This window comes from Coturnix japonica, chromosome 2 (genome assembly GCF_054131305.1).
Source record: "Coturnix japonica strain WE chromosome 2, WE-NBRP24, whole genome shotgun sequence".
In the NCBI taxonomy this organism is placed as follows: domain Eukaryota; kingdom Metazoa; phylum Chordata; class Aves; order Galliformes; family Phasianidae; genus Coturnix; species Coturnix japonica.
In genome coordinates, this window is record NC_140664.1 from 30,220,000 (window position 1) to 30,247,649 (window position 27,650).

The window sequence follows — 27,650 nt, forward strand, 5'->3', positions numbered from 1 at the left end:
AATATATTTCCCAGAGTAAGGAATCCATAAAGAGACTGAATTATCTAATCCTTTTACAAGATGGGGAATTAAGCCATTCTTACAGCAATCTTTTATCTGCTGCTGGCTTCAAACCATTATCTCACAGGAGAAAAATTAGAGTCTTTGTCAGTCTTTTCAGACTTAACACTCTTTCTTCTCTCTGAAACATTTTTTTCCAGGACTTGTGAAAGAGTTGTGTGTGTGTGTGTCTTCAAGAGCCACATTAAAGTGTTATCCAGAGCCTCAAATTATGACCAACAGGCTTCCTCTGGCCCACGAGCTGCTGGTTTTCACCCTTCATTATTCACATCCACAAGCAACTGCTACAGCTGATATACATCACAGTGTAGCACCAAACAGGAAGAATCTATAAACATCACAGTAAAGAATTAGCTTGCAAGGAACACATTAGAGAAGGAAAAAAAAGTAGGGGAAAAAGCTTGGGCTTTTTAAGTTATTGGGAAGGGCTGAATGTGTTTTGTCAGTGGAGTTCTACAGATGAAGGACAGGATGAAACAGATGTCACCCTCCATTAAGTCTGTAGACAGTATAATAATCTCCGGGACTATGCATAGATTTATATTACTTTCATTTTCAAATATGCTCCTATTGCTTACACTATTGCAAATCAAGATTAGGACATTCAAATGAACTAAAAAGTCCTTTAGGTCTTCTTTTCTTAAGATCTTTTAACAGTGTTAATGTTTGCAGGATTATCAACCCTGTTATTCCAGTTATTATTTTTTTTTTCAAGCTGCATGAGATGTAGAAAAAAAGGTCAAAATAGCATCAGCTGAACAATAGTTCTTAGAAAAGATGCAGTAATGTTACATCATTCATTCATAGAATCTTACACAAAATTTTTCTTTCAGAACCAGAACCAGACACTAATTCCTTGTTGCTAGTTGCAGTACGGTTGTCTCTGTATGAACTCAGTGCACTACAGGACACATTTGCAAAAGCAGTTCTATCAATGCACCAGGTATGTATGTATAAGATGAAATTCACCTGTAAATTTTATGTATCTGTTGTACAAATTTCAGGCATGCAAGCTAAATCCCACCCTTCTCACGCAGCCTTTAAGGAAGCACAATAGCTGTTAAATCAAAGGCAGCAGATAAAATAATCTCTGAGAATACTATGTAATGCACGCACATAGATATCCACTGCTCCTTTTAAAATGATACATCTTTCGTCTATATATATTGGTTTCTTCCCAGCTTACATAATTCTCAGTAACAGACAATACTGTAATTATCACAATATTTTGGAACATCAGATAGGTCTGATATTATTGCTCGGTGGATTTACTCATTGGGAAAAAAGGAGGAAAAAAAAGCCTGTTCCTATGATTTCTGTTTGAGCCATTGATAGCAATCTACTGTTATATCACTCCTTTCTTATGTCACAGCTAAGGTTTCAAAATAGACACACCTTGTCATTCTTTTAAAACACATATTCTCTGGGAGTTTTCCACGAAACTAATTAGAGTTTGGGATTAAAAGTCATAATAACTTGTGTATTTTAGAAGTCAATCATAAACCCAGAAACTCAAAAACAGTCACTTGAAATGACACAGGTGATCTCTGTTTTGCATAGTCAGATGTTCTAATGGAGCATTAGCCAGTGAAAGAGCAAGTAATGCTTCCACAAGAGACAAACAAGCACATTAATCTCACAGTCTAGCATAAGACAAACTCCTAAAATTTCATTTGTGTTTTTTTGTCCCTGATTACCATTAGGACTAAACTAACTTTTTACTAGGTTCTTTTTTTTTTTTGGTTTTTTTTTTTCTGCTGTTTTTCTATTTTTGAGGAAAAACGAATAAGACACCAAACTGGTTTGCCACTCTAAGAGAAAGAAAGACGAAGTGGTCTATTTTGCCTGCTCTCTTTCATGTCAACTCATGAGATGCTATCTCAGTGCTGCATGCTGCAGCACCTATTCCCTCACAGCTTTCCATCCCCAGCCATGGAGGATGGACAAGACAGGAGAACCCATCCCATTGGTTTCTGTACAGGGAACACAATGACATCAAGAGCAGCCTAACCATAAACTAAAATAAGGGGATCTAGTGCGCAACTGAAGATGGGGAAGCTTAGTAGGCTTCCTTCCTTCCCTTGAGGAAGCCTTCCAAGTTCTCATCTTTTTAAGTATAGATTTTGTTAGTATTTATGATGTTCCAGAGACATATGCTTTCATTAATTTTTCTCTTAGCTGTCTGAAATTTCAGCAGCATTCTCTGTGAACAGTATGCACATCAGCATGACTAGTTTAACAACAGTTTATTCTTGACATGCAGTTGCCAGCTTTTCTGCTTTTGATAGTTAAACATAATACACTTTTCAAGTTCCAGGTACTCAGGCACAGTTTATTATCCAATTTTCCACCACCAAATGTTTCTTAATGATCTCAAGTCTCATTAGTATTGTTATAGCTTTGTAATACTCAGATGAAACAGCTCCATATAAACTCATGCATTCTAGGAGTATACTGTCTACGATAGATGAACACCAGAGAATGTACTGACTAAATTTATTTCAGTTATTTTCTAGAGAGACAAATAAAGGCCAGTTCAGACAAGAGTTTTGTTCTCCATCATTCTTCTGCAAATTTATAGAAATTAATGTCTGTAGTAGTTTGTTTTTCTCTGTCTGGTTCCTTCACTTATTTCCTCCATGCTGTCATGGAAGCCTGTCTGTATTTCAGAACACTCACATGTGGTTCTTAAATTTCACACGGTACCATGTAGTTTATCTGAGTATATATACCAAAGACACATGGAAGTTGTGGTGTCTATACTGCAGAGTTTGAGAAAATTAAAAAATGCTGATGGTTAAAGAAAAGTTGACTCACTTTGGTAAATAAATAAGCTAATTTGTAGACTGGTGGATGAAGAAACCATCTAAAGGAGTTAAGATACAGACAGTAAGTAAGTAAGAACAATAAATCAGTCACAGGCAAAGTAAACTGATGTGAGAGTCTTTGAATAATTTTTCCAAACAGATATTTCAGAGAGTATTCATAAATGGTAGCATGAACAAAGCATCTCATGTATTCTACACTATCAACACAAGCTACCAAACTTGACCTTTAATACAAATCCCAATGGTGGTGGTTAGAAAAGCTGTGATTGCTTTTTTAATTGACAGATTTACTTTGCTTATACATATACATATATCTCTATGTATTTGATTTCCCAAATATGTTGAAAGGCCTGAGGACGCTGTGCTCCTGCTCCAACTAATCTTAAAATCAATTATTAAATATATTGCATCTCAAACCTAAATTTGTATGCAACGAGTGCTCCTTCCCAACATTCTTGTTCAGAAGCCTTCAAGCTTGTGGCACAGTATGTTTTCTATAATCCCATTTCTTTTTTAATCACATGCAACCCTTTTTTTGTATTCTATTGATGTTAAGAAGAATGAATGCAGCCCTTGCGCTATTAAAAACAAAAAGCTTCTTACTTCCAGGAATGCGCTGGCAAGACTCCCCAAGAACAAGATTTAACTTTTGAGCATGGCAGTGGGCATATAAGGCTAATGGGTGGTCCTCCAAAAAAAGAAAGAAAAAAAAAAAAAAAACAAAAAAAAACTCCATGAAAAAAACCTTAAACTTCATTCAAATAATCACAGTACATCAATATTATCTTCTTATCTTGCAGAACTCTCAGTGCACACATAACGAGATGTGAGAAAATGAAGTACTGTTCAGTTTTACAGTTTGTTACTTACACCTTTATTTAACACATATGAGTTTTGCCTATGTGTGAAGGTGCCTTATGACTCATCAGCTTAAAATGAACCTCAGTTTGTTTTGCTTGTATGTGAGAAAGAAATAACAAAATTGTATTACAGAATGGGTCAGTCCATTCAGTCCAACAAGCTGTGCCCCTAGACGAAGATGGAATTTTTATTGTAAACACTTTGCTCAAGTGATCTAAATCCAGGTTGGCTGTAGTAAAATTGCCTTTGCTAATTTCCCTGCCAAAACTGCAGAAAGCAATTATTCTAAATACAGTTATTTTTTTAGCCCGTTTTTTGTGTATCTACAAATCTTGCTTTGTTCTACCTTGTGAATGATGTCACCCTTTTATTTAGATGACTTAATATGCTGCTTAACACGTGATATAGTTCAAGAGCAGCTATGGGAATAACATTGTCCTGTAGCTACTTTCCCATTTGAAAACCCTCTTAAAGCTGTTATCCATCTGCATTTTGCTCACCGTTTGTGAAACATCTATACAGAAAACAGTGAGCTCTCTGTTTCTTACAGCTATATTACAGCCTACAAACCTATTTATACTCCAGAATAATTAACACCTACTTTTACTATTCTTTTTCTCAGAGGTTTTGTGCTGGCTTTTTTCCTCTTTCATTTTTTAAATCATAAGCTACAAAAAATAACATGGTGTAATAGCTTGAAAGGATTCCCCTCATCTCCTAGATGGGTGAAAAACATGCTTTCTTAAAATTGCTGACCTGGGCTGTGACAACTCCATCTGTTTTTCTTCAAGATGCTTGGTAAAATTATCAGCATTCATGTTTGGATGTCAGTTTCTAAAAAGCTTGTTTCTTTAAAAAAAAAAAAAAGGAAAAAAATGTATTTCTACTTTTGTCCATTCTCAGTGTCATGTCTCACAATTCTTGAAAATGATTTAACTCTTTTTTTCTAGGAAACTTAAAGCGACAGAGGGTGTTTTACCAATTGCAGTCTCAGAAGCATTCCAAGTGGTCTCTAAAATGTAAAATGAGTTTAATTTACTTTGTAACAAATAAGATTTATAATTCTTACATATAGGCACTCCCATTTCGCATTCTTTCTGAAGACCTTTCAGTAACACTATGTCAAACACTGCATCAGAAATCCCTCTTAGAAAAGCCATAAAATGTTTACGAAGCTTATGTAGGATGTACATAGGAGATAACATGACTGTGCAATGAAATCAAGATGGAACATTAAAAAAATACAGTAATTTGACAGAGCAAGGATTATGGATACATAAGAGTAAAATCAAACTTTTCTCTGAACTAAGATGCATGTTTTCTACCACCTGCAACTCAGTTAATCAACTTTGAGGTGAAAAGTCATATTCCTCCTACTGACAGACAAAATACCTGAAGTAAACATGACTTGGTAATCTGTTTTGACAGGTCTCATTAGCTACAGAATACCCACTGCTATTAACAAGTCCACTCATTTCAAATTAATTTCTTTGATGAAAAAATAGTGGATAAAATTAAGTGGAAAAACAAGTGTTTAATTGCAGCTAAAGGTACGTATAACAATAACATATATTGACTACTTTTTCAATTATATTCAAATATGCTTACAATGAAGGCCCAAAGTATTTATGAATAGCATACGAGACTACTTAGAGGATATGTAAAAATGAAAATAACATTTATAAAAGAAATAAATGCACTACAATTCTATATTATGCCCGTGAAATAAGTACTGGGCTTTCACATAACAATAGAGATAAATGCCGACACTGAGGAACCTTTATAGAGATGATCCAAGTGCTCAGACATTGATTTTCTGATATGTTATTTTCAATGACTATATCACTGAGTAACAGCAAAGAGAATAGCTCATGGAAAGAAACTGGAAAAGAACATATAGCTACTGCTAGAAGTCATTTGGCATATTCACTATGAAGAAACTGAAAAAACAGCTAACTGCAGTGAGAACTCTGTCTTGAGGAAGAATGGAGAGGTGTTCTCCAACTAAGTAAGAAAGAAGGAATGCTCAAAAAAAAAAAAAAAAAAAAATCAATAGATTTGTTCATCATGAGTCTTCCCCACAATTGAATACAAAACCAATAAACAGCTCTATTTTAAGCCTTGTGCTACTGAGAAGATGGTCTATTTTTTAGTCTATCAGAAGTTTAAAGAAATTGTTGAACTACAACCAGAAGAGAAAAAAGAACCAGTCAAGTAGGTATCATCCAGTTCCTCCCTCACATTCTTAAATAAGGTAGAGAGTGACCCAAGGGTATACAGGTGACATAAAGTACTGCTTTGCATCCTCTGATCATGAAAGTGAAGTGAGAAAAGCATGTTTTGTGAGATCTTTCTCTTGCAATTCACATTTCAAACTACAGCATCATGTAGTGCAGTCAGTTAAAGGACAATATAACAATAGAGAAGGTTGCTAAGACTGGCCCAAGATCTGAGTCACATGCTCCCTGATGTGCAGAACTGAGAGGATATATTGCATCTTGGCACCTGCTGCTAGTGGCTATTTCAGGGAATTTAAAATTTAATTAAGCCTCATATTATTCCATACAAAACTTATATAGTTCTTATAAATTATAGGCTTTTAAGTTCTAAGAGATCGTGGACAAAAATTAATATTTCCATTTCCTTAACTTTCTGCATGATAGTTCATGGACAACTAATGCAAGTTAAAAAAAGGTGTCATGTTATCACGTAGCTAGTTGTTTGGAAACGAATTATAACATATGCAATTTTTTTTTTTTTTCCAGTGAATTGGGAAGAATCTCAGGTCTAACATGTTTGCTCTTTTCTTGAAGCACTTAGCTGTGCTGCTAACAGTAAAACTGCCTGGACTCTAAAAGCCCTTAGCTTCTGCTGCTCTGTCAGTGTTGGAAATGAAGGTTGAGGCCCCAGGACCGTGCCGAGGAAATGCTACTGTGCAGATACTCAGTATGCCTATAGCTATACTCCCAGAGCATCAGAAAAAGTTTTGGAGCCCTTCCTACATAAGTGCCTTTTAAAAAGTAGTAACTTACAAGTAAACCGGGGGGGGGAAGGAGGGGAGAGGGGAATAGAAATGTAGGGTGGCATATGGCCAAACTTTTGACTTAATTTCACCACGGGTTGCTTTTTATTTACAAGCGACTAATCCCCTCTCAAACTATACAATGGAGCAGCCATTGGCAAAGCAAGCAGATAAAATTGGCATGCCTCTGTATTGTTCTTGTTAATCTGAACCATTAACAGAAGGGTGAGAAGGCTAGTTTTGTCATTTAAACAGGCTTAAATCCTTTCTCCAAATGAGCTTTTGTCTACACAGAAGAATGCATCTAGGAAATTTAAGGGGTTTCTGTTAGTGTTGCATTCTCAAGTTGACTTGGCTACAGGATCACCAAACTGTTTATTTGGCCCCCATACTGTAAATGCAAGAATTATTTCCAGCTGTCAAAATCAAAAGGGGTTCAACCCGATTAAATTATTTCTCAGAGGTAAAACAGGATGAGATTATAAAGTGCTAAGAAGCAGTTATTTGAAGTACTGGACTGCACCTGTGCAACTAAATCTCCATTTATACAGGTGCTTTTCAAATTGGATTTGAACCTTTAAATTCCCTGATTCATCTCCTGAAAAACCACAGAAGCTCAAATAACTAATGAAATTCAGAGACAGAAAGGCTTAAAATAGTTTCAAGCTGTGAAGTAAGGCCTAAGACTAACTACACTCTTTGATTCATTGTTGACGTGACATATCAAGCATAAACGTTAAGTTGCACAACCCAGATGCTAGAGGTCATAGGGTAGCTAGTAGCCAAGTAATTTCTTTTCTTTTTCTTTTTTAAACTTAGTACAGGAGAGGTCATCACCTGGCCCAAAACAAAGCACAATACATATCCAAAAACTTGGGGAAAAGAACGTATGTGGTAGCACTGCATGGTTTTGATTTTTACCTGGCACATCTTGCACAGATATTCAACGTGACCTTTGCTTGAGGTTCAGCAGGATGAGCACTTCTACTTTGATTGAATTTGCTACCAGAAGACATCAGACTTGTTACTCCTTCCATTCTTAGGTCATCAAGATCCTCTGCAACAAAACAGAATGACTAGGTGAATAGAGTATTAATTTTTATAGCAATACTTAATAATTCTGCTCATGCAAAATTTATTCAGTCCCTACAGGATCACTAAAGGTTAGGAAGAAATCACACAGTTACTTGAATAATATCAAGAAAAAAAACAAACAATACTTGGGATAGTTTTTATTTATATCAGCATCTGTACACAAAGGGTTCCGTCAAAAATACTCAGTAGCATTTCCACTTCAGACAGTGTTGTCTATTCTTTCATCTTTATTTCTCCAGTTCATCTATAAAAACTAGCAAACACACTTGCCAGTTGCTTTGTCAAGAGATGCTGACCAGTATCTCAGTTCCATGTAGGGCTCCATTGCAAAGATAAAATTCACTTTTTTTGAGTATATGGTCCTTTTTTTGAGTACTGATATAGGCTGGTATATAGTCCTCCTCTGAGCTTTTGTTGTTCTCTTATTATCTAATAGTTGGCAAAGACAACTATTTGTTGCTAAAACAAAAATGTTCCACTGAGCCCCAAATACGTGAAACAGCTACGTTTATCACACCAAAGGAACCATAATGAGCACACCTATAGCTACCACATCACTGTAATACATGAGCAACTAATAATCATAATTGGATTTTATAGTACTGCAAAATCACTCCCACTTTGCAGGAAGAGAGCTGAGGCTCTTGGAGAACCATTTTTCCCAGATTACACTGGAATAGTGTGGCTGTTAGAATGTAAACAAAATCTCCTGCATTAAAGTCAGGACATCCTTAACCTGATTTGCTTTTTTTTTTTTTTTTTTACTAGCATATAAAATAGGCACATTATGTATGCCTGGTGTATCCATAAAGTACAACTTCAAGTTGTTTATAATTCCATTGGTTCTAGCTGAAAAGTAAACAGAGTGCTAACTAGCTGCTATTGAATGGGCACCAACCATTCCATGTTCTGACTGAGGTTTGTGGTTTGCAATATATAGAACGTTATAATCTAATTAAAATGTCTTTCAGATAATATATGTACATATATTTTCATATACTTATATCTACAAAAGAAACCAGACATTAAATGACCCAAGTGAAGCAGTAAGCATGTAAAGGTGGACTGTCAGTTGTACAATCAGACAGTAAAAGATCACAGAGAATTGTAAAATCAGAAGCCATATAGGTTCAACTGGAATTTAAATTACACAAGTAGTCATTACATACACATAGTGGAGTACTAGACATGGCAGGATAATGCCATGCTAATCACACTCTTTTTGGGAGACTTCCATTTCAATAAACAAGATCCATCAATTGTGCTGAGAATAAAAGCACATGAAGACTAAAATCAAATGAATTTCCTGCTACGAAATTTTTGTAACTAAGTCTTCTTACCTGCAATGTTTTATTTCAGTGTTTAACAAAACCCTCCCTCCTCCTTGTCTTACTGGTATAAATAGACCGTTTCAGTAATTCTGTCATCAGTTTACACCATTTCCACAACTTTAAATGTGATCTGTAGTTTATATACAAACTAATTCAAAGGACTTGGAAGGATATATGATAAAGAGTTATAAAATCAATCACCTATGAGGCATTTCAGAGAAGGCATTACGCATTTGGAACATACTATGTATTAAAATAAATAATGTTAAATTGTGTTTTAAAGAGGTGCAAAAAGTTCCATATTTTTTAATAGATGTAAACCACTGGATGGATTACAGTTTAAATGAAATTGAAGCACAAGCCTTATATTTTCCCCCCTTGAACAGATGTGATTTCATAAAATGGGGTTTTCAGCTGTTCCCTGTTTGATTAAAAACTAAGAGTGTTTCAGTGGAGAAGTGATGTAGGCTGTTGTACCTATACATGATGTACCTATAGCTGTAATTAACAGACAAATTGGCAGAATTTTATGCAGAACTGATATTTACCAGCATGTGGTAATATATACAAGGACGTGCTAATAAATCAATCTTAGCAAAAAAAAAAAGATTTCATTTGAGAAGTCAATTCAGTTACAGGGCCTGGAATGCTGAATCTTTCTCTTTCAATGTATTTTTTGCTAGATCAACTAGCAACGATAAAGCTGGGTGGTTCAGTAATTTTGTTGAGGAGCAATGACATAATTCACTGAGAAAAAAAGAGAAAAAAAGCTAAGTAGATGACTGCTTCTGTGAGAGAGGACAGGAATACTATTAAACCTCTCAAATTTTTAGAAAATTAGCATTCTCACCAATAAGGAAGGACTTGTTAAGGAAGTAAAAGTTGGGGGCAGCTTGGGATGTATTGACCATGAGATGGTGGAGTCCGAGATCCTGAGTGGAGGAAGCAAAGCAAAAAGTAGGATTGCTACCCTGGACTTTAGGAGAGCCAACTTTGATCTCCTTCGGGACCTACTTGGGGCTATCCTTATAACAAAGATTAGGAAGTATGGGATAGATGAGTGGACGGTGAAGTGGGTTGAAAACTGGCTGACTGGCAGAGTGCAGAGGGTTGTCGCTGGCGGTGTGGGGTCTGGCTGGAGGCCTGTAACTAGCGGCGTCCCCCAGGGGTCTGTACTGGGTCCGGTCTTGTTCAACATCTTCATCAACGACCTTGATGAGGGGATAGTGACCACCCTCAGCAAGTTTGCTGATGACACAAAGTTGGGAGGATTGGCTGACACGCCTGAAGGCTGTGCTGCCATTCAGCGAGACCTGGACAGGCTGGAGAGCTGGGCAGTAAGAAACCAGATGAGGTTTAACAAAAGCAAGTGTAGAGTCTTGCACCTGGGTAGAAATAATTGCATGCACCAGTACAGGCTGGGGGAAGACCTGCTGGAGAGGAGCTCTGCTGAGAGGGACCTGGGCGTCCTGATGGACGACAGATTAACCGAGCCAGCAGTGTGCCCTTGTAGCCAAAAAAGCCAATGGCATACTGGGGTGTATTAAAAAGAGCGTGTCCAGCAGGTCGAAGGAGGTGATCCTCCCCCTCTACTCTGCCCTGGTGAGGCCTCATCTGGAATATTGTGTCCAGTTCTGGGCTTCCCAGTACAAAAAAGACAGGGATCTCTTGGAAAGAGTCCAGCGGAGGGCCACAAAGATGGTGAAGGGCCTGGAGCATCTCCCCTATGAGGAGAGACTTAGGGAACTGGGTCTGTTTAGCCTTGAGAAAAGAAGGCTGAGAGGGGACTTGATCCAGGTTTATAAATACCTGAGGTGTGGGAGCCATAGTGGTGAGGCTGGTCTCTTTTCAGTAGTGCGTGGGGATAGGACTAGGTGTAAATGGGATGAAAGTACAGCAAAGGAAGTTCCGCACAAATGTGCGGAAGAACTTCTTTACAGTGAGGGTGACAGAGCACTGGAACAGGCTGCCCAGGGAGGTGGTGGAGTCTCCTTCTCTGGAGATATTTAAGACCCGCCTGGACGCCTACATGTGTGACATGGTGTAGGGAACCTGCTTTGGCAGGGGGGTTGGACTCGATGACCTCTAGAGGTCCTTTCCAACCCCTACAATTCTGTGATTCTGTGATTCTGTGAAAGCCAACAAATATTTTCATGTGGGATCAAACATTATAATGAATCTTAATTTATGTTCTTGCAGGCCTCCAGTCAATTCTGATGCACCATTAAAATGATAGCTCTTTCTCTGAAGCAATGCATTTCTGAAGTCAGTATTCTTCCATCAGGACAGACATTGATGTATTGTTGCCTGTAGATAACACTGATTTGTCACAGATTGTTGACTAAAGAACAGGACCAATATGCTCTGGTACACTTAGGAAAAAATGAAGTAAAATAAAAAAACGGCTTCATATAGCAGTTTTGCTTACTTTCCAGGCATTTCTGCTGCTCTGTATGTCATACTTATGTTTCTTATTATGCTAACCACTCATCTCTGCTTTAGATAATTTTTCTTAGCAACATCAACAGGGCCCCTCCAGATCCTACCTTAATTCCAATGAATTACTGGAAGATTCAGGATTTAAGCTTCAAGACAAAAAGGAACCATTAATCTAGAAGGCCTTATGCTCCACTCCTGAAACTTTATTTAATCACTTACTTCAACCAAAGCTAAACTGGAGTTATCTTTCTCAATACACTAGTATAGGACATTTCAATTCTTTTTCTCTTATTATTTTTTCTCTTATTTTTCTATGACTTTGAGATTATGAACTTGGCAACACAGTTCATTATAATATGTTTTTCCCATTAATACCTTCAAAATATTGGAATGTCACCTAATCCAGACCTCTGGCATCTACAGATGGCAAGAAATTTTCCTGGTGTTTGTGCTTTCACTGTAAGATATATAGCACACCAAAACAACTGAAACCTGATTTTGCACATCCCTGAATCTGCATCTCCATCTCTACATATATTATTCCAGTTCAGCAGAATTCTACCCCACAGTCAAAAAACAACAACAAAAATCAACCTGGGGCTGTAGCAAGTAGCACTCTTTGTATACACTTAGAAAATGTATTCACAGTTAAAGTTCTCACTTTTAATCAGCAAGAAGAACAGAAATCTTTCTTCAGTTCCTCAATATTTCTATTTTAAACTGAGACTAGAATTAGTAAAGCAGGTAGCCTTTTCTGATTAAATTCTTCCGTATTCACCAGAGCACACTTCACTATGTTAGACAACTGCAAAAAGAACTGGCGCACAGACTCCATCTCTTACTTACTCTCCCTTTATCCATATGGAAGATTGTCTGTTTACTACAAAATCTGCTGGCAGGCCAGACTGAAGGAATACTGCCTGAGGGGATTAAGATTTTTACAATCACGAGTCCAGGCTTCAGCCTCTCACGCAATATCAGGTACATGAACTTTAGAGAACAAGTTGTGTCTCCCAATGGCCCAAACGACTGATTGGTTGCAACATTATAGTCTCATTTGATTTATATGACCAGGTCCATAACAACAACTGAAAAGAACTGGCATCGTGATCACTTATGCCGTACTAAGAATCCAAGGCAAAACAATCTAGAAGCACAAACAACAGCTGCAAATATCCAACCTCTACTTAAGAAACAATAACACAACAGTGCTCTGCAGTGTTTTGGCACAAACTGTCATCTAAGGTATTTCATTCAATGCTTTGTTTTTACAATAAAGGGAATGTACTATTAATTAGAATATATTACATATTTTGATAATGCAAATAAAAGAAAAATTAGAATATTTCATTTATTATGTTGCATTCCATAATGCTTTACTGCAACTGTAATATTTGTACAATAGTATAATGCACAAAGCAATGATTCACAATGAGAAAATCCACAAAATAACCAGAAACTTTGAAAGACAAATGTCATCAAAAAGAAACTTAATCAGCATTACTCCTCAGCAAACTTCCCTTTTTTTCTGCTTCAGCTCAAAGTATAACAACTTTATTTGAAAGGAAGTTTTGATCAATATTTCTAATCAGTTCCATTTCTGATGTGATTTATGCAACCACTATGTTTATTTGAATACGCAATTCAGACTGTGCTCAAAATCTGCATTCTTAAAGAAAAACAACAAAGCTTTTTTCATAGAAATAGAACAAGACACATTTAAATCAGTAAGTATTTTAAAAATCTGTTTAAAATACCAGGACCTAAGAAAGAAGTGCTTATTTAAAAGGTCCCATTTTGTTTTTAATTTGTTTGGTTTTTACTTTCTAGCAAAGAGTAGCCAGCCATAATGTTTTTCTAGCATGTTTGGTTAATGTACTACAGATGTTCCTTAAAATATTGCCAAAATATTGAATTTCACATGACGCTGTCATTTACATGTTCCTTCATTCAATCTATTTTGAATGAAACTGATAATTTGGATGTCTGTGTGATTTTTACAAAAATGCTTTAAGATAAAGAATAACTAATTTGACAGTATAGCTCACTAAAGCTAAAGCATCTACAGGGATTTTCCAACCAGAGAAGATGTTAAAGAACAACTTAATTTTGTATGAATCAGTTTTCACAGTAAGGGCTACATTCATGTCTATTTGCATCCATTTAGTTTATTCTACCTGCCCCTTGGCAGCATTAATCTTAGCTGACTTGTCAAGAGGCCAGTGGAAATTCACCTTTTATTGAAATGAAAGTTGTGGCGAAGAATAAAAATTACAAATAATCTTATGCCAAACATTTCCAGTAATACTTGACCCTCCAACAGCTTTCTTTTAAAAGAAATAGTAGCACAAGCATTTCTCAAGTGTCAGCCTTGCATCATTTGTATGCTTTCTTTCATAAGCCTATCTAGCACAAGGATTACTGCAATGGAATTATCTCCATTTCCATAATTTTTTTCATGTTTTTTAAATTAAGATGACTGCACTCCAAATGCATTTAAACACCATACTTGTCTTTCAGAGTATGGTCACGAAAACATAAACTGACAAAGACAGCATAGTTCTTGCTGAGGCAGACATGTCAATAACTCTATGATAATGACCAAGAGGTCAGATAACAAGCCAGAATAAATAAACTGCGGATCTTTGATATTGGTCTTCAAACTTTTCCTGATCTGCAAAGGGACAAATGCCATCCTTATTACCTCTGCTACCTATGAATTAAAGATAAGAATGACTGTAAGATGGGATCCAATAGGTGAAGCTCCATTTCTTCTAGCTTCATCCCTCTATCAGCTCACATCAGCTCTGCTTTGTGCTGAGACATGACTGTCTGTTTTCCATCACAATCTGTATTTTGGCCAGACAGTGGGACATCTGGAAGACCACACTGTACATACTCAAGAAAACAGACACTGAGCTGGATACCATCAACATACCAGTGGCATCACAGCTGACAGTGAATGCTCTTCCTCACAGACTGATTAAAGTCATACCACTGATGTCTTTCATGAGAAGGCAGAATAAAATTTTAAAATACAATTTTATCTCCCCAGCTGGGTCAGGCAAACTAGCAGGTATATCAAAAGTATCCCACACAGCCTATAGATTAGCCAGGTAATATAGTTCCAAGTAAACCATACAGCCTTCTATTCTGTTTATTTTTTACTGGAGAGGAATGTAAGCTTTTTTAAAACAAAACAATTAGTTACTAAAAGGCCTGTGTTTTTGGTGTGTTGTGTAAGTATTGCTTAGTTGTTAGAAATCTGTTTTGTACAGTCTTTCGGTTCAGCAAACTGTTGGGTCATGTTTGCTCTTGTGTTTGGTTTGGATAAAAGAAAATTAGGCGGCTTTTGGATTTCCTGCAATGCTTGAACAATTACACAGGAAAGAAAGCTGTCTCAAGTGAAAAACAACTATAAATGTAGTACATATAATATATGTGATCGCTACACTTTCGCTGAATACTGCAGTACAAGATTATTGCATAAAAAACAGATTAGTCACTACAATATGTTAGTTCATGTAATTAGCTTATACTCACTATCACATAGATTGTAAGAGTTGAATTTCTTTTTACTCACTACTATAATCTCTCCTGGATTTCTATTAGAACCACACATTTGTCCAGACAATCTCCTCTCAAAACTCTAGTGTCACCTTGTAAATGGATCAGACAGCCTCACCTGGCAACTGTGCCTCTCAAGGTATACTAAGTTAAATCATTACACCAATGCATTCAAGCTAAATTTGCCAATGACTCCAAAAACTCTGAAATTCTGAAAACTTATCTAAATTATTGCAAAATACAGTCCTTGGGGTTATCACTGCTTAATAGAAAAGCTGTGAAACTCCAATAGATCTAACAGATAACTCTGGAGTAGTCAGTAGTGGAACAGAACATGAGCCAGATCACCTGGCGGCCACAGTATGGCATCTCCTGCAGAGTATAAAAACAGCAAGTTATTTATTTGAAGTTACTTTTTAAATTGAGAATGAGGCAGGGATTTCTCAATGAAATGACAGTTCAATGTCAGATTGTAAATGTTTATCAAATAACTGTAAAAAAATAAATTAAAATTAAATAAAACAAAACAAAAAAAATAAACTAACAAAAACAACCAAGGATGAAGGAAACAAACCACAGAAAGAATTGAAGGGGACAGCAGAAAAGAGTATATTTTATCACAGAAGACAAATGACTAATTCAACACATTTTTCTTCTCAGAAAGAACCACCTGTGCTAAGTTCTTAAGAATGCCATCAGTTTGACTGATAACCTACAGATGAAATGAAACCAAACTTTCAGCATGAACAGTACCAGAAATAAGAGAGAAAATAATAATAATAAAACCCCGAAAGCATCTTCAACAATGTACAGCAGAAGAGATCTATTTCAAACAAAAGGAAAACATGTAGGATTGTATCAGAAGATAAATCAGGACAACATAAAAGAGCCATAGTTTTCAAGCATACAAATGCAATTCCCTGGCCCTGAAATATTATTAGCTCAAGTGGTGGATGAATGAGGTCAGTCTCCAAGGTGTTAACCAGCAGGTACTAAGGACACACAGTCTGGTAATCCAGTAGCTTGTTACCAATGACAGAGAATGTCCCATTTCCACCCTTCTCTTTTTCTACCATTCCCACTAATATGGTTGTTCCTCCTTGATTCTTGTTTGTCCACATTCATTTAAGTTCAGCCTAATTCTTAGAGCTATACCCTAAGGTGCAAGAGGTATTTTGCACTATGTACACTACGTATTTAACTTAGAAAGTTATCAGAAATGATGGAAGTCATCTATGAATCAAATTATCAAAAACTCCTTAGTTATCTGCTTCATTACCACAAATACTGTTGTTAAAATAGCGTACAGCTACATGTGGTAATCCACAAAATGAGGTCATATCAATTCAATTGTGTTTCTTCAAAGGCAACATCTCTTCAGGTTCCCAAAAACACTTTAAAAACATTTTTAAACACCTGATAACACTTCAGCAAGTCCACAGAAATCCATTTATTCAGCCTGTGAATAACATTCTTGATTAACTACGTATGCTTCCAGAAGAGTAAGCCTCATATAATGTTACCTCAAAACATTCTTGAGCCAGAAGCTCCTTCAGTTATCAAAATCTCCCTCTATTCCCTTTCACCTAGGCAATAGCTTTTCTTAGTCTGCAAGCTTTCTCACAATGCTTTCAACAAGTACCCTGAGAAAATACCTATAGCAGTTACCATAATTTCTCATCACAGCAATGAAAAGCTCCCATCTTAATGATTAATGTCACTTCAGTTATCATCTAGATAGCTGTGAATAATTCATGATGATCCAATATAACGAAAAATATTGCTAAATTATTTTGTGATTCAGTATTGCTCATTTAGAAGTTAGAAGTGATGTCCGGTAGGGACAAACCAAATTTATATAACAAATCCTACATAAAAAGTTATCAAAAAATCCTAATGCAATGGTGGCATGATTTCTCTGTTTATAGAATATGGTAGTTCTCACAGAAGAGCTGTGCCTACATATGCAAACATGTTATCTGATATTCCTCACCAACACTTCTAAACAGATCAATACACAGTTAATATTTAAAGAAGAAAAAACAACTAGCGATCAGATGCTATACACTGACAATATTTTGCCTCTCAGAAGTATAAAGCCATCTAAACAAAGTTCACAAAGCAAATAGTACTTTCTTTTGAATAACGCAAGTGTTCATAAGAAAAACAAAACAAAACACTATTTTAATATTTATTATAAATGATATATTTAGCCTTCATACTTGTGACTGACATAATCCAGTTGCTCTTCATTTACAGAAAAACAGCAGAAACATAAACTTTTCTCGGAAATACTTGAAAACATCAAAAGACTCTTTTCTCCCCCTAAGGACATTAATCACATTTGACAACATCCTCTGGAAAGATACATCTCCCTTTACAGTCAAATGGGAAAAAGAGTCTGCAAAGCATTGTCAGCCACCCTGCCAAGTCTTTTCGTCCCAGGCATTACTTATAGTATTTCTGCATTTAGGTGATAGTGATTCAATAATTAAATCTTGACATTCTGAGGAATTCTCTCTCCGGCCATTAACATTTGCCTACAGTCACGTCACATGTACTCTGACTGAGAATCAAAAATAAAAACAAAATGATGCATAAAGTTATTTTGTGTATATAAAAGGGCAACCACTCAGTCAGCTTCTCAATATCCAAAATAAAACGTACAGTAACCCATACTTCAAGAAAAAAAGTCAGCTGCAATGTGCTGGTGTAAACTTTAAGAGAGATAACAGGTGAACAAGAGGAAACAATTCCATAAGTAAATTAGGTATGAATATATTCATTATGTGTAGAAGACAAATGAGGGTTTTTGCAGAAGGAGCTGTGCATTCAGTAACAGTTGATATTCTGTGCTGTGTAGGGGAACTACTTGATTGCACTCAATGCGGTAGCTTCTCCGTAGGTCAGGTGCAGGACATATACCACCCAACTGGGTAACCTTTTACAGAATAAACTAGCTGACTTGCCTTCCAGTGCTCAGAAATCTACCAGTAATGAGAGGAATATAAAAACTGTAAAGCTGGCACATGGCTACTATGGTTCTTCTCCATCTCAAACTTTCATGCTTTCAGTTGAGTTTAGCTAGGCAAAAGATTATGTACAAGAACAAAAATAGTAATAATATATTTTCATTTTATACAAGTCATAAATTTTGATTGCTAATAATGGTTTATAAACAGTAGCAGTAAACATAAAATGGATATGATACTGCAGTTATTTTTTACAGTTACTGAAGAGTATGTTACCTCTCTGAATAGCCTTGAAGATGAAATTCTACATCAGAAGAGACATGACTGAAGAACTGCAGCATTAGCTTGGTTTATGAACACCACTAATTACAGTTTCAAAAAATAGGAATGTTCAAATGTCAACAACACTTCAAAATTCTACATTAAGGTGGGAACGTTTCAGACAAAAAAATAAAAATAAAACAAGTATGTAATCTCTCTTGGACAGAATAAGTCTGTGGCTATCATGCTTTTATTGTGAACTCTGCATTTAAGAACAATTTTATATTCTTGTTCTATTTACAATATCTTTTCAAGTTTTATTTCTCACTGAACTGAAAATATTTTAATAACTTCTGTTTTTAATAAAATAAGGGGACAGACCTTTTTGAAGCCGCAACTGGATTTGTCTTTCTTTGCAACTGATTAAAAATCAAAACAAAAAAATCCTATTATTTGCATACTTATTTATATTTAATTATTTCCAGGTCTGTATATTTTCCCTGAAGAGAATTAAAAGCAAAGGAATAACTATAGTTCTCTCCACTGCTATTTTATTCTTTATCCATTACCGGATATTTCTAAGATAGAATACTTCTTTAAGAAACTTGGGCTGTATCAGTGTTACCCAGAAAACAGTAAACTAATAAATGTGATCTATTCTTGTTCAGAACTCCTCCTTCTGTCACAAATGCACATTGTAACCTCCACTGTTAGGGCCAGGAACGTAAAAACTTCATGCATTTACCCTCACATATACACATACATATCCTATTACATTTCCATTTTTTTTTCAGCTGCTCACTCTCTCAATATTCTGCTAATCGTTTCCAGCCTTATTTTTACACATTCTTCCAAAGGTGATTCATCATCCCTCTTCATATTCCCTCACAGTGATATCTTTTCTTTATACACATCAGTATCCAAACACACTTCAGTGAAAGCAGGATTTAACTTTTTAAAGTGTGCTTCCTGTACAGCTCACTTTTCCAAGATCCTCACTGTAGTATTTGTGTGGCTCACAATGAGGAGGGTGAGAGAGCTCAACGGTTTTCATCTTCTCTCTGTTCTATTGCTGTAATAATTGGACCAGCCCAGACTTATACTCACCAACTTTTTTGTTTGTTTGTTTTTGTAATATATATATTTTTTGCTCAGACATGGATTGGTTTAAAGAGGCAATTAGAATAGCTGATTTGAAAATATAACTTAGCATGTTTTCAATTCAGTGCCCAGTGACATAAAACCAGTTAAGCATCCATAACTTCTTGTATAATTTGCTTAAGTCACAGAACTTCATAAAGGAACTTCAATGGAAACAACTGTATAGCTCTGTCGGCATGAAATATCAGTTTTAGTTTCCTTGGAAAGTGCAGGTGAAATCCTACAGGCTATAACCTATTTGAGGATATATTAGGTAGATATCAGAAATGAGTTTTAGCAGTCGTTTTAATACCTGTTTCTTTGGAAAAGGTTGCTTATGCAAAAGGATACTGTTTATATTATTATCAAGCTGAAAGATAAAAATTGTCCAAACTTTCATAGCTCCAAGGCAAACGTGTGTAAGATTAAGATGTTCCATGGAGATATTAAGCTTAAACCAACAGTACCACATGCAGAAGAAAAACAACACAAAACAAAACAAAACAAAACCCAACAACAAAAACAAGCACTAGTTTCCAATATCAATTCATACTAACTATAGCCCTGTAGGCCTCAAAGTGCTCTTAATGCAGTTGTTTCTCCTTCACCATCCCAGTCCTCACCAATTACACGATGCATCTATTAGCTGCGTATGACAGTAGAAACACAGACTTCAGCTGACATCCGCCTTTCAGTTCTTTTTAATTTATTTTCAGCATACTTTTAGTATGATGCTATAAACAGATTTTTCCTTTGATTAATCTTCTTACAAATTCTCACTTTTGGATTTGTATTTTTCATATCCCAAATTCTGTTATTTCTGTTTCTCTCATCTACAGTATTTCCCTCCACCTCCATCTCCTCTGTAGTCAAAATATCTTACAGATAATAGAACTTACAGTGATTACATTTATATATAAAGAAATACTTCTACATGAAGTTATTAAAAGAAAACCCAAAAAGAGAAGTTGGTGGTCCTTCTGAAGTCAGCAGGTACACTGCAGTTACTACTATAACTGTAAGTCTAAGTAACTCTAAGCTAACACTAAACTTGCAAACTCCAGGTAGTTTGAGGCATAATCACACTGTGAATCCCTGCCATGGCTAATGAGCTTCCTGATCTGCTCAAAACTGCTACATATATGCTGTAAAATAATAAAAGAAAAAGAAAGTAAGAAATCCTTTGTCTGCAGAGTAGTAAAGGCGGTTACTGCTGTACACAGAATTCCATATGTTGAATGCTTTGTCATGTAATTTCTTGAGACAGAAAACAAAGTAGACAAGTGCAATATTTAAAATTGTAGATGTGCTGAACAGTTGTTTCAAAATGCTTTCATTACATTTTGTTTTAAATCTCTCTCTCTCACTTACTATATCAAGGCATACCAAATCTTATTTTGAGTTACCTTTCTGAAGAAGCATGTCTCTTCTTCACTAAAATTGACCTTTTACTTCCATCTACTTCTTCTCTCTGTTTATTCTTCCTCCATCATTTTGACCTTGCAACAACTACAATCATTAAAAAAAAAATATTCCACGTAGGTTTTTTTCTATAACTCAGTATTCCTTCAAGTGAAAAACACTATTAAACAATGGCTGTGTAAGTAAAAGGCTTTTAATATAGGCTCAATCACTGTCTTCAAGAATAAGCAACAAGAGTTTGCATTTTGTCATGCTATTCATTATTTGTCATATTATTTGCTGTCTAAAGGATTTAAAATTGTATTCATCTTGCAGGTATTAAATCTAAAGTTGCATTTCATCTTGTGTTAAGCTATAGAAACACACTTTGCAGCAGAAAATTGAATTAGAATTCTTTCTGGTCAGGGAAGCAAACACAAAAATAGTTCAGATAGTTCTTCTATAAGCACCAAATGTAATGAATGACTTCCTACAGCTTTGTGTTACATCCCAGTAATCCTTTCACACTGATTTCAGATGTTACCCTCTGTATTTCCTATACTACCCTTCCCCTAGCAATAACTTTTTGACCACCTTCCCTCTCTTCCAGTTAATCAGCTTGTCCCAAATTCCTTGAGTGAGAGAACAGGTACATTCAATGACTCAAAGCCACAGTACTGATCAATCTGCAATACTCATGAGATTCTCATATCCAGATACCAAATTTCATAAATTTGGAGAAATTTCATGCATGAGACCTATTAAATTCTGTTGAAATCGATCAGAAGGTTTAGAAGTTCCTAGGATGAGGTAGTATGAAAAATCAAAGATGAACATCATAGAAAAATCACCTGTGGACATGGAATCAGGAAACCAGAGGCTGAAAACTTGGGGGGTAGGGGGGGAAACATTACGCTAGGGATAACTACACAGAGGAAAACTACTGGTTTACATCATACTAAACTCACATCTTTGTAACTATCTGACTGTGAATACACTCCAGATAAAACAAGCATTTCCATCTTTATCAGATTTCAGCAGTGACAGTACAGTTTTATTAGCTTTTGCTCTTAAAATATCAAATTTGCAAAGTCTCAGGCAGACTGCTTGTCTGACTTTCTACCAGCCTAAACTATCTTCCCCTCCTCTGACAAACACTGCTGCCTTCCTAGGCAGAAATAGACTTCCTTAATGCACTGGCCTGAAAGCAGATTTACAAGCAGATCAGATGTCTCTGCCCTGAGGGCTTCCATATCTATTAAACGTGCAGGGCAGATGGCTGAGGGTGGTAACAGCTTCGGCCAAAGATCTCCTGCTGCAAGTCTGTCAGAACCTAAAAAGGAACCAATTTATTCCCACTAATTATTTTGCTTACCTTCCTTCATTCCTTCATCAAACTGATGTGTATGAAACTTCAATTTCTTACTGTCTTTATTTCCCTCTCACAGATTTTTCAAATCTCCTTCACTTCTTCTGGAACCAATCTGAGACTAGGGTGACTAGAATGGAAACCCTCTATACCAGATTGAGGTATCTCACTAGATACACACATGGACAACTGAAGGAGACATGCAAGAAGTTTTACAGGATGTGCAGGGCAGTTAATCTTCCCTTTTGAACTAATAGCATGGCTCAAAGGTAGCTGGTTCCTTTTACATTCACAGCTGTTATGGGCCTGCAAGCATTTCATCACAACTGTTCATGTGAATAATCTGAAAGCTATAGCAGTAGTTCAAACCACTCTTTTTCAGATGTTTCCAGACATTTAGCAACAACAACAACATTCATCCACCGTCATGCTGTTAAACTGTAGACAGTTCTTTGCTAGTTTTTGGTCTTGACCAGCTTGAATAGTTGTGTAATGTTGTAAATGTGTATAATCTCTCAGTGGCGAACGTTAATATACTAAACAATACAATCTAACATAGGTAGTCTACTGTTCTTAGTCTGCTTAAAAAATAAGTTCTACAGACAACATTTATTTATCTATTATTCCTTTGCTACATGAGGAGTTTATATTCCATGACAGCATCTTTTTACCTCACCATTTGACCATCTGCTTCTTTAATATTCTCTTGAGAGAGGTTTTCACAAAAGTTATTTATGGGATTACAAAAATGCCATGCCTACTGGCACTTTTTCATCAATACTTTTAATGCTTTCATAGAATCATAACTGCACAAATTCTGAAAAGGTGGCTGTGCTCTAGTCTTATGATTAGAACTTCTTCTAGCTTTATACAGAGAAAAAAAGTCTTGACTTCACTATGCATGTTCACCTTTTAGAAGGAGGTAATGTTGCTGATGGTAAAATGGTTGGTTTAGTAAATACTGCAAGAAAGCAATGATTAAGTGCTTAGTGTTCTAGCCAGTATTAACTTCAGAAGCAACGGTATAGATCACAGCTATTTTGTACCAGAAGCAATGAAATATTTATACAGAAACGTATACAGAAAGCCCTTTGAAGTCCTCTTTCTCAAAACAGTATCTAATAGCTAGACCACCAAAATTTAATCAAAGGGCAGAGGTAAACTCATTTGAAAAATTTAAACACTGAATTTCAAGTGAGAAGTGGAAGCAAATTTTCTTCTCAGTTCAATTGTTAGTTTTTATTTAAAATAAGTTTTTACTTTAAAAAAGAGTGCATCCTATTTTCACTATACAAGACGAGTATACACAAATGCTCTAATACTTCAGTGAATCTTATATGCAGGAAGACACTCACTGGACGGTAACAACACTGTAACTTTACATACCAGTTGACAAACAAACCTGTGGATTTTCACATACCAAAACTGATGTTGGTAACATACACACAAATACTTTTAAATAAATAATCCCTTACAATACTTAAAATTGTTGGTGCAATATAAGCATTCTGATGCATACTGACAAAATGTGTGGCTCTGGATTACTTAACAGTAAACAAAACAGAACTTAATTGACTATCCAGTCACTCCCAATGAGATTCTGAACACAAAAACTCTTGAATACTGCTACACCACAGTCATAACTAATTTTCATACAAAGGTGATTTGAAATATTGCTTAGATGTTACACCACTAAGAGTGAAAGTGTAACCTAAAAACTTTCCATTATTGCATTCTGTAGCAAAGAAACAAGTTAAAGATGTGTTTTTCTCCTCATTTTCACAATTTCGCATTCAGAACCCTTCCTATTATTACATCATTATGACACCAAATTGGCTGGGAGTGTGGATCTGCCTGGGGGTAGCGAGGCCCTACAGAGGGATCTGAACAGGCTGGAGAGCTGGGCTGAAGCCAATGGGATGAGGTTCAACAAGACCAAATGCTGCATCCTACACTTTGGCTACAACAGCCCTGGGCGACGCTACAGGCTTGGGGCAGAGTGACTGGAAGATGGCATAGAGGAAATGGACCTGGAGGTATTGATTGATGAATCAATGTCGGCTGAACATGAGCCAAAAGTGTGCTCAGGCGTCCAAGAAGGCCAATGGCATCCTGGCTTGCATCAGAAACAGTGTTGCCAGAAGGAGCAGAGAAGTGATTGTTCCCCTGTACTCAGCCCTGGTGAGGCTGCACCTCGAGTACCTAGTCCAGTTTTGGGCCTCTCACTGCAAGAAAGACAATGAGGACCTAGAACATGCTCAAGGGAGGGCAACAAAGCTGGTGAGGGGTCTGCAGCACAGGCCATACGAGGAGAGGCTGAAGGAGCTGGGAATGTTCAGCCTGGAGAAGAGGAGGCTCAGGGGAGACCTTATTGCTCTCTATAACTTCCTGAAGGGAGTTTGTGGTGAGCTGGGGGTCGGCCTCTTCTCTCGTGTCATTAGTGATAGAACTAGAGGGAATGGTTTCAAGTTGCAGCAGGGGAGATTCAAGCTGGACATTAGGAAGTATTACTTCTCAGAAAGGGTGGTCAGGCACTGGAATGCACTGCCCAGGGAGGTGGTGGAGTCACCGACCCTGGGGGTATTCAAGGAATGACTGAATGTTGTGCTGAGGGACATGGTTTAGTGGGAGCTATTGGTAATAGGTGAACAGTTGGACTGAATGATCTCTTAGGTCTTTTCCAGCCTTGGTGATTCTATGATTATTTGGTAAATCCCAGCAGCTTCCCCTTTTATACAGTCTGATTCCACCAAGAAAATATCAGTTTCATAGCCAAGATCCGTTTATTTTGAATTGGGCAGCCAGACTTTAAGGAATGATGCAGTGCCTAAGGGGTAGGTGCACCCTTCATTCTCCATCCAAATTTCAGCTCACTTTGTTATCTGAACATACAAAGGAACTGCAGATAAGAGTCCATCTTGTTAAAATATCCAAAAGCACAGTGGTATTTGCTATACTGTTAGTTAAGGAATGCCACTCTAGAGAAGAGAACTAAGTATTTTTCAGAGCTAAGCAACTGGTCTGGACTATTCAGACACTAGATGACAAGAACAATATTCTGGATCTTCACTCCTTCTTTCAGGAAAAGCAATTCTGAGCAGATAATGAAAAATGATAAATTTCGTTTTACCTATTATTTGTTCCAAACATACCTCAAGATAGTATTTTTTCTAGTTGAAGTTCTTCAGAAGTATCTCAGGGATCAATATTTTCACACAGTGTATGACTGACATTCAGATATCTATGTTAATCCTTTCAGCTGTATTCAAAAATACAGTATCATTAACACTACATATACTAGGTTTCCAAATACTAAGTTCCCTATACTTTTACTCAGTACAGATTTACTTTCCTACTCAATGGCAATCTTGTCAAACATTTGTCCCAAAGACTGAGATGCTGGAAAATCTGGCTTCTTGCTGAAAGGAATTTGTTATCACATAAGTCTGAGAAAGCCTACCTGCTACGAGTAAATATTTGCTTCTTAGAGCACAAAGCATCAGAGTTTCCAAGGAGATGGAAGCCAGAAGGTTAAAGAAGCTCTGGCTCTAACCAAGGATCAGATTCACATGCAGCACACTGAAATCAAAATGCCATTACAACCCCTGTCTTCTAATTGCAGAGTTCAGACGTAGACCATGCTTGTAAATTCTGAGATAGGTGGTCCAGGTCAGTAATTGCACAGTCCACACAGGAGCTGCCCCTGAGCAACAGATCTTGTCAGTCCCATGGGGCTCCTCCGTGAAATTGACATTCTTGTCGATTTCACAGCTACTACAAGCAGGGAAACTGACAGGAATGTCAATTTCACAAGGCTGCAGGAGGGGCTTGGGCATTTTCAGAGAAAGAGAAAAATTCAAAATTCCCATTTCAGTCTTATTTGGAACATTAAAGAAAAAGCTCTCTGCCATTCAGTCCACTCTGATATCCATTGCTTTTCTTTAAGGAATGCTTATACAGCCCTGTGAATTATAAAATGCTACACTGAAATTGCACTGAATAAAATACCTGACCCCTTTTTAATGATACAGGGTACAGGAAACAGAACAGATACTAATTTCCATAGGGAACAGCCTGTGCTTTTATTATCAACAAACTACAAATGTGGCACAACACTTGTTCTTAAACTGCAATTCTTGACTTCAAATTCATAATCTTAGAACATTCCTGCCCTTCATGTCAGTATCTCAGGAAGTGTCTGTCAGTAATAAAGAATAGCAAAAAAATCCATAGTCACAAAAAGGATTATATACATGTGTAATACACATATATGAATCTATACATATATTATACATACAGTGGTTTATACATTATAAACCATTACAGACTGCTCTGTGGATGAAGAATACTTGAGCTTCAGGTAGAAAAAAATGATAAATATGTTCCCAACAACAGAAATTATGATATTTCAGATTACTTCAGAAAATTGCGGTACTCCTGCAGATGTAGTTTTGTCACTAATAAGAATTCTTATAAACGTACTTTATGTTGGCCTTTTAAGCTATAATTTCACCTTTCTTTTCTCTTGCACTGTTCTCCTGCTCATATCAACTAATTTCATTTAATACACATGCCCTGACAAATTCACACTATTTCCCATCCTGCAGCTTGCTTCTAATGAGGTAAACACTTGATTCTCCACAGGAAATTTAAAGTCAAGCTACTGATGGTTTTCAGAAACATTTTCTATACATGCTTGCATCTGTTTATAATGATCACTAAGAGTCTTTTATTGAAGAATTCACTGAAGAGAAGATGGGCAATGCCTGTTCTCTAAAAATAGCAATTACTAAAACCAACTTTTGAATAGTACTAGCACATTCTTTCTAATCTTCTATGAGAAAGATACTTTCTATACTAATAGATAGAAAAAGATACTCTTCTATACTAATCTTCTATGAGAAAGTAAACACATACACACAAAAACAAACATACAAACAAAAAAACCCAGCCTATATCATATCAGCAGCAGCTTTCACATTATTGATTGCTGAGCTTTTCATATTCATAGGTGAAAAGCCTCTTTTTTGTTGAAAGGAGTTTTTCATAGAAAATAAGTGATCAAATCTTGAAGGTGCATTTCATTTTGCAAAATAATATGCAAAACAAAATTCATTCATTTACTTTATGATAAATGCCTTCTTATTTTATATATTTTATGTCGGCATAAGATAAAGGGATATACTACTTTTTTTTTTTTGTTTGTTTGATTAAAGACAGATTTCTCTGAGTGGTCTCTTTTTGCCAACAGGTATAACCAACTCAGCTAATTATTTAAGATAGGCTTTTGTATTGACAATCGAA

General features: G+C 36.3%; 1 protein-coding gene across 5 annotated transcripts in view; it reads right to left on the minus strand.

The window, feature by feature from the left end:
* Positions 1-27,650, minus strand: part of C2H8orf34 (chromosome 2 C8orf34 homolog) — a 146,780-nt gene that overhangs the window by 49,104 nt on the left and 70,026 nt on the right. For all 5 annotated transcript variants that reach the window (XM_015855747.3, XM_015855746.3, XM_085539451.1 and 2 more), the window contains one exon: positions 7,693-7,828. In XM_015855747.3, the coding sequence (XP_015711233.2) occupies positions 7,693-7,828 (136 nt within the window). The remainder of the gene's footprint in view (positions 1-7,692; positions 7,829-27,650) is intronic.